Genomic DNA, 9,272 nt, shown 5'->3' with positions numbered 1-9,272 from the left:
TTAGTGTCCTAATTTTTATAAGTTGATAACTGTAGTTAGTAACTCATCTCACACATATTTAAGTTTACTAAAGTATTTCAATTCACAGTGGTAAAACTTAAGAAATTGTTTCAGTAAATGCCAAAGTTTAGACAGTTGTCCAACTGCTTGCGTTCTAGAAACTGGATGAGAACCATCACGCAGGATATGAATCCGTAATAGCTGCCATTTCTGACATATTTTACTCTCTCCACTTTATATCCATTGGGTTTTTTTTACTTCATTCCAATTTTGGTTAGAGATTACTCTCATGTATTCCTCACATGAGAATTTGGAACAACGGGCAGAGATTTAGACAGTTCTGTTCTCATTTGGTTAGATCAGGTCTATTTAAAGGTTTAACACAAACACTTTACTCATTCCTGCTAACCATAGCGTGACATTTCCAGCCTATGGGCTCACTAAGAATCAGAGCTGTTATTGTCTACTGGTTCAAGGGTTCAGCTTTCCAAATAGTTCCTTTAGTCTCTTTGCTATAGAGTCCTTATAAAATCATCGGGAGTTAGACTTACAAAGAAGATATGCACATCTTTGAGTGTATAGGCTTCTCCAATTCCATTCAACTCAATGAAGTAGTAGTTTGGACATAAAATTCAGCATGCCCCATGTATCTTGTCACACCCTGAGATATGTTGTATCGGATACATAGCGTATACTTGCAAAAAAACTGTATAAATGATTTTTATGATAAATTCTGTTCGTGTTTCTAATGTTTATTTTGGCAATTGCATTAATCCATATTTAATGAATAGACAATGGCAGCTTTGAAAACACTCTTGTAAGAATAAACGTTATTTACTTTTTTTGTGACTAAACTCACGCAATTCCAATGAAGTGCAAATGGTACAAGGCCAACAGGACGGCACGCCATTATTCCTTTGAGGAATATATGTCCCTTAATAGTCAACATTTCACTTTTTATTTACTGTAAAACAGTTTTGCTCTTTTAATTTACAAACCTAAATTAAAACACCATACATTTGTGCTGCCAAATGTAAAGCTTAACTCGTTTTCTGCTTTGCTAAAGACAAACAAAAAATTACCTAACACTAATCGGGACCATAAAGTTATGGCTACTCACATAAATGAAATAAAAAGGCTACATTTCTTCCAAAAAGGAATTGATATTGCAGAGACAATACTGACAGTCCTATTCACTGTCAGTGCTGTGCACTTCTATCACTAATTTACAGAAAGACTTAAAAACAAGCCTTATTTCCTCATATCAAACCAAAACAACTCTTAGACAAGCCTGCAAGAGCTTAATAACCATACAAAGCCTGAATCAAGCACATGGGTAATTAATATTCGATACATGTACAGTGTAGCATGTTTCCAAATCCATTTTGATGTAATGGTGTCTTTTGAATAGCACTCTGCAGCAAACAAATATTTTCTGCTTTTTAACTCAACATAGTTCTGTTTATATTTTAGTTTATAGTAATTAGTCCTTAAACTCAACTAGCCCAACTCAGATTGCCTTCTTTATGTACCTTGTAAAAATAAATGTTTTCTTTGATATTTATGAACAAACTGTAATATGAATTGTATGCCACAGTTAGTTTTTAAAACATTTTATATTTGACCTGGGATAAAATATCCCATATGGGATGTTTCAAAATTAATGGCCGTCCACTTTGATTTCTGTATGAGCATAAATCTGGCCAAACTTCCCACGATGGATGATACAAAGATTTTTTTTTCCCTCATATAAATAAATATGGCAAGAAAAGCTTTATAGAAAACCCTCTCAGAATGAGTTTTTATTTTCCCTGAGATTCAGCACTCATAAATATTATGAAAAGGATTAACTACAATGTGCCATTCCGAATATGTTATTTTCCTATCAAGATTTTTACTGTAGTGGCATTGATATATTATCAACAGCAGATTATTTTTACAACATTTTATTTTTACGTCTTGAAACTGTGTATGTGTTATGCGAAAGGTTAGAGCAGAAATATAGCCTGGTACAACATTTGATTTTAATTTGACAATTACTCACATGACTTATGATAAGAGTAGGGAAAAGAACAGAGAAGGGAGACAGTACAGGTGAACGGTGGGAAAAAAACACCTTGAATATTGCGGGCTTTTTCTCAGTGTTCCATTTAAGTTTTAATTAAATTGTCCAACAATTATGTTGAAAAAGCCAGGGTTATTTTCATGACAGAGAACATAGGAGGTGGGAATGTAGGGAAATAAAGGGAACTAATTACTGAGGGAAAGGCTGTAGAGATGACTCAACTAGCAATGAGTTCAAAAAGCCTTACAGCGTTTTGTATAGTTTTAATCACTCTGAGATGAATGTTTCTGTTTCAAAAAGTGTTTCATTAAAGCAGCTCCATTTTTACACAAAAGAATGGCATCTTTGTTTATTTACCTTTTATTGTCGTCTAAAGCCTCAGTACAAATGATCACCATAGTATGAAAGAAGCAAAAGAAACAGAAGCACAACCGTACCTCTGGCATGCTCAGCTGAAAACTCAATTCACAGAGATTTGGAGTTTCCCCCTGCTCCCCCCTGACCCCAACCACTTTGCACTGAAGGGGAGGGAGAGAGCTCTAGGTTACCATTTGGAGAATAAGAAGGGAATGAAGGAACACAAGAGGAACTACCAAAAATGATTTTAAACTGTAAATACCAAATTCTGTAAAAGTAAATGCAAATGAGGCCAACTATTAATAAACCATGTTTAAAAACCAACAAAATTTAAATATCATGATATGATTTCAATTCATCAACTAGAAACTCTGATATTCAGATCATTTTACAACCCATTCTAGAAATTTGAGTAAAATGTTATCTTGTACCACGTTGCCTGATTGTTCTGCAAGCCACAAAGTTCCAAATAACTTCTTCAGAAGGAAAAAACAAACCAATGAGCTTCACCACAATCAGTTATTACAGCACCTCTAAACCATGTAGGGCAATGCAATACCGAAATGCATTAATTTTGTCTAGACTAACATTATGTACAAATACGTAAAAAATTACTCAGCTGTGGAGAATATTAACATTCCAAAGTTCAAAGAAAAGACAAATAACTTATTAGTTCAGACATTAATGAGCAATGCAGAGGAATGAAGGGGGGGAAAAAACACTCAAATATTTGTTATACTCTTAAGCAAAATACGCCTTATAAACACATTTTCTTGCATGTGTCCTATTACTGAATTTGAATCAATCAGTTGTTCAAGACAGCAGTTTGCAATTGAACTGGTAGATCTTCCACAGGGTCATACTACATAAAAATTAAAAGCTAACTCATTCTTGTCCCAAAATTATAGGATATTTTCTTTGTTTCTATGTCCTGCATTAAAAAGGCCTGCTTTTTTTATAAAATCATAGAATATGTCAAGTTGGAAGGGACCCATAAGGATCATCGAGTCCAACTCCCTGCTCCTCACAGGACTACCTAAAACTAAACTGTATACTAAGAGCGTCGTCCAGACACACCTTAAACTCTGACAGGCTTGGTGCCGTGACCACTTCCCTGGGGAGCCTGAATAAGAGCTGATAAAATAATGAAGAAAGAACAATAAATTGTGCACAGGAAATTATAAACCAGCTTTAATCTTGGCCATTCTCAGAAAAATAGAGAGATATAAAACTTATTACCATTTTAAAAAGTATATTGCAAAACATGAGATGTGGTTCTGCTTCTCCACCTGTTACGATGAACCCCCAAGGCAAAATACATTTCCTTTGCATTAAAAAGATATAAATTTCATAAAGTTGTATATTTTCCTGACAAATCCACCAACAAAAACCCCTTTCATTCTGAAAAGATTTGACTGTCTGGGACAGTATTTATATTTGCTGCTCCAGATCAGTACCATTCTCCTTTGGTTCTACAAAACTTCTGTGTTGCAAATTTACTGAATACATAACTGTGGTGAAAGCTCTTTTCAGAAGCGTCATATGCAACAAAAGAAGTGGAAACATATGTGAGTTAATAGTCCAAAGAAACCAGAGAGAACTGGGAAAGCAGTATGAAGAGCCATCCTGCCACTCTTGCAATACATCAAAAAATACAGCAGAACTGCACCATGCTGTGTTTATTACCAAAAGATGAGACAGACGTGGGAGAAAGAAGACTTCAGAAGAAATCTTAGTCAACTGCTGTCACTGAGGTTAATCTTAGATGCCACCTATGATAACGAAGTTCTAGCCAGAGTCTCAAGACAGACACATAGCAATTACAGCTTGGGGACCTTACATAAACAGCTAACTAAGATATTTATCATGATCTTGTGATGGTACTTGAATCACAGCTGTGTGACATATGCTGAATGGATTATACTCTAAAAATAGCTGATGCTTCTCTGCTAGTCTATTCAATCAGCAAATAGCCTCCCTCCAGTTTCTCTCAGTGCTGAAAGTATTTCCTCTAGAAAAATATACTGAGGAAAGAATTTCTGTTTAGAAACCATAAGAAAAGTAAGAAAAAAAAGTAAGAAAAAAATGTCTGTAAGACAGGTCATGAGTAAAGGTCATAAGTGGGATTTTTATGGATGCATTTCTGTCTCTAAAGGACTGGGAATCAATGTCAGCTCAGGTATATGAAGATCACAAGTCATAAACACCCTGATTTTAGATGAGTTCAAAGTTCTACACTGACAGGCACATAGCCTTGTCCATCATCTACAAAGATAATAAACACTTTGAACATATCATAAAGGACTAGGTTGAAAACAAACCATAAAAGTAACTCTTGCACTTTAATAGTTGTTCAGTGTCTTTATATGCATTTAATCTCTTTAAGATCTGAAGTTGGTTAGCTGAAAAATGACTACCTTCACATCTCAAAATCTTCCAGTTAACCATCACAATGCTTTCAAGTGGTCACCCAGTCTCATCCCTCTGAAAGCTTCCAAAGTGGCTTTTAAAATAGACAGTAGATGGGGGAGATGAATTGTATGTTTACAGATCCTGTTTTACAGAGACAGTAAGTAAATTTAATATTAGTATTTGCACGTACCATTTCCTTGTGATTTGGATAGAACGTTTGCTCAATTAAAGGGAACTTCTCTGGACCCAAAGTTTTGTAGACAGACACCAGCTGGGCAAACTGTAAAATAAAGCAAAACAAAACAAAAAGCTTAGGAGAGAAACCACGTTCTACCAAAATGATCTCATACTGTCATTTTGCTTCATCTTCTGCGTTTCATAAACTCAGCAAATACACATACACATTATACACTTTCTCTCTCCTCCTCTCTCACATGCACACCTTTTTAATCCATCCAAGCTATGACTTCATATACAGATCAACAAAGAACAATACCTCTAAGAGTTAAGCCTTCACACGTACAGAAAATGAAATACATCGGAATAATGCTTTTCAGATACCTATATATTTTAAGCTGATTTTGTGATAATAAAATCATTATAATTTTGCATTTTCTAACACCTTTAATCAAAGATCAGACATATTTCACATTAATTTAGCCTCTGGCACCTCACTGACATTGAAACGCAATTTTGCAAAACTGGCAAACAGAAAAGCAGTAGCTATGTCATATGTAACAAGTCAGGTGAAGAACAAACGAGAATTTTCATTTCCGACGCTCTAGCCATGTGCAATAGACACATGGCCATTCTTTCACAGTCAACAAAGATGTTGATAATTTAAACAGCTACATGTTATTGCCATTTTTATTAATGTTTTCTTTCTGGGCCCTTTCTCCGACATATCCAGTCTACCTATACGCTAGACTGTAGTAACTTAACACAGACAGCAAAACAACATTTAAACACAAAAAGACAAAGAATTGTCTATTAAATAGAAATGTATTTTGGGGTTGTTCTTTCTCTTTAGTGAACAGATCACTCTTCTGTTGTAACAGTTCAAAAACTAAATCACTCTCGAAATCACAGCTTAGCAAGTGAGGTTTCTAAGGAGCAAGATGACTTTGGCAGTCAGAAAACCACTATTGTTTCAAGACTCCAAAGCTCTGGCTTGTACATGCCTGTGATGTGTTTAATTGTCATCATGCCAACATGAGACATAAACAACTTAGCACAACAGTTTGAATAGTGGGATTTGCTGGTTACAAACAGGGAAAAAAGCAAAGAACAACAGAACTCTGTGCATAATGCAGTTAGATAAAATATCTACTCTGTTAATGCAATTTAGGGTGCAGGGATAGTGAAAACTGTTTAAAGGGGAAAAAAAATTACGAAAGCTTTGCATCGCATTTCCAGCTGGCATAGAGAATTTGTTTAATTTAGTGGTGTTTACTTAGGTTTGGTAAAACACATATTTAAATTTTGAAGTCCAGTGGAAAATACTTTGATGATGAGTCGTTTTCACGAAAAGCTTAAGAAACTCGAGTTGGATAGCGTGCTGTACAAAACAGACCTCAAGGAAAGGAAATATTATCACAGCTACCAAAATAAGGTGGCTTGCAAATAGGATTCCTGACAACTTACTGTTGATGTCTGTTCTTACCCAAGATCCAAATTCAGAATTTCATAAGCAAATAGTGCCTATTAAATACGTGATTTTTGCCAAACAATTGTTATGTTAAAATAAATCTATTTACCTATCTTTAAGTAAAAACCCTTAAAAAAACATATGATTGTATTTATTGTGATTCTTTCCTTATTTTCTTTTCCATTTTCACTGAAAGCAAGCAAAAGACAGCAGAAACTGACACTATTTGTAGGGGTTGTGGCATTCATTCAAGAGGTAAGTAAGCTATAATTCAGATTAGTACTAGAAAATGTTTACTTAAAATAGTATCAACCACAGATAACACACATGTATCACTCTAAAGTATCCTCTAATCTAATAATTAAGCTATGAAATAGCAGGTAGGAAAAGCAGGTTTAAGTTTCCTGAGGCAGAGGAGAGCAATAACTCGGATTTCCCACAGCTGGTGGGGAATGATTTATCCTTTGCCCCTACTGGGACACTGCTCCACCTGTGTGTCTACAATTTTAGGAACCTCTTGTCAAACTTTTCTCCCCCAAAAAAGTAACTTGATAAATTCAACCCAAATTCACATAAAATTTTGGCACTGTAATTGTACACCCTTAAATGGCTATAAATATTTCCCTCATTCCTACTGGGCAATTTATGAAAAAGAATTTCATTTATGTTTTAATGAACTTCTATCAGTTTGTAAGTGTGATTTGGACTATACCTTTTTATATTTTCCTTATGAGCAGCTGAACCAAACAAACATCAGTTATACAGACTGAAGCAAAAGACCACTTCTGAAAATGCTGTTGTATCTGGACAGTTTGGAAGCTATACAGAGCTTACAAATAGGCTGAATATATAATACCACATTGCCTGCTTTTCTATCCAAACCAGATTTTAGAGGTCTGCTGGAAACTACACTAACAAGTTTGATTTGACATTTTTTAGACTTTATTAAAAAAAAAAAAAGACCATATTAATGCTTTGCCTTGATTAGAGTTTTGAAAATGTTATGTTATACTGGGCTAGCTAACATGACCTTAAATTACACTTTTAAATCACTGTAGAGTTTATCAAACTCTTCCCTGGGCAAGAGCATCATCTTTTTAGATGATAAACTACTGAATTATTATGTAATCCAATGCTGAATGTTTTCAGATATGGGATGTTCATGAAATAGAGATACTGGTAGAGCCACTCTATATTTAAATAAAGTATTTTATATGGATGCCAAAAACTCTGGGAGATTTTAACAATTATCTGAAAAACACAAACTCATAGAGCTTTCAGAAGGAGTCTTTTCAACATCTTAAGAAAAAACAAGAAAGTGGAAAAAAGTAATTTTAGCTCTTATTTTAGCTAGCTGAATTTAATTCTCATTTTCAAATTTTGCATCTTATTTTCAGCTTGAAAACAGATATTCTCAGGTACATATATTTATGGTTTTTGGATTTTTTTTTAAAGGAAAATAGTGGGATTTTGTAATATTCTTTGTAATGTCAGGTCTACTCTTTTCTACTAGTGATTAAATGCTCTTGCATCTAGGCCTATAGACTGTTCCTCCATAAAAGAACAGGAAAGCACCAGCTGTATTTTTTCTCCTCTCCAATGAAGTATGACACAGATAAGAAGAAATACTTGGTCAAAAAAGACAATTATTCCCTTTGATTTCATATAAAAGCTTTATGGGGTTTCATTACACTAAGAATAGAACACTATAAATTTGACTTCATAGACTGTACTGTAATCAAGAAGCACACAGTTACAAAAAATCACTGCTAACTTAGAATCATGGAATCACAGAATCGTTTAGGTTGAAAAAGACCTTTAAGACAATCGACTCCAACCATTAACCTAACACTGCCAAGTCCACCACTAAACCGTGTCCCTAAGCACCACATCTACCCATCTTTGAAATACCTCCAGGGACTCAAGCACTTCCCTGGGCAGCCTGTTCCAGTGCCTGACTATCCTTTCGGTGAAGAAGTTTTTCCTAATACCCAACCTAAACCTCCACTGGTGCAACTTGAGCCCATTTCCTCTCGTCCTATCACTTGTTACTTGGGAGAAGAGACCGACTCTCACCTCGCTACAACCTCCTTTCAGGTAGTTGGAGAGAGCAATAAGGTCTCCCCTCAGCCTCCTCTTCTCCAGACTAAACAACCCCAGCTCCCTCAGCCGCTCCTCTTAAGACTTCTGTTCCAGACCCTTCACCAGCTTCGTTGCCCTTCTTTGGACACGCTCCAGCACCTCCATGTCCTTCTTGTAGTGAGGGGCCCAAAACAGAACACAGTACTCGAGGTGCGGCCTCACCAGTGCCAATTACAGGGGCACTGTCACCTCCCTGGTCCTGCTGGCCACCCTATTCCTGATACAAGCCAGGATGCCATTGGCCCTCTTGGCCACCTGGGCACACTGCTGGCTCATATTCAGCCGGATGTCAACCAGCACCCTCAAGTCCTTTTCTGCTGGGTAGCTCTCCAGCCACTCTTCCCTAAGCCTGTAGCGTTGCATGGGGTTGTTGTGACCCCAGTGCGGGACCTGGCACTGAGCCTTGTTGAACCTCATACAGTTGGCCTTGGCCCATCCATCCAGCCTGTCCAGATCCCTCTGTAGGGCCTTCCCACCCTCCAGCAGATCAACACTCCCGCCCAACTTGGTGTCATCTGCAAACTTACTGAGGGTGCACTCAATCCTCTCGTCCAGATCATTGATAAAGATATTAAACAGAACGAGCCCCAGTCCTGAGCCCTGGGGAACACGACTTGTGACCAGCCGCCAACTGGATTTGACTCCATT

At 36.4% G+C, this 9,272-nt stretch overlaps 1 protein-coding gene across 1 annotated transcript in view; it reads right to left on the bottom strand.

Annotated features, from left to right (window-relative positions):
* The window catches only part of SYN2 (synapsin II), a gene marked incomplete at both ends in the record, with an annotated part of 196,575 nt that overhangs the window by 91,980 nt on the left and 95,323 nt on the right, over window positions 1-9,272 (bottom strand). Inside the window, one exon of the mRNA XM_082321718.1 lies at window positions 5,025-5,114. Within this exon, the coding sequence (XP_082177844.1) occupies window positions 5,025-5,114 (90 nt within the window). The remainder of the gene's footprint in view (window positions 1-5,024; window positions 5,115-9,272) is intronic.

The sequence above is a fragment of the Platalea leucorodia genome (genome assembly GCF_965183815.1).
Source record: "Platalea leucorodia genome assembly, chromosome: 9".
In the NCBI taxonomy this organism is placed as follows: Eukaryota; Metazoa; Chordata; class Aves; order Pelecaniformes; family Threskiornithidae; genus Platalea; species Platalea leucorodia.
Note: the sequence above shows the minus strand (reverse complement) of the source record. Positions and strands in the feature narration are given on the sequence as shown.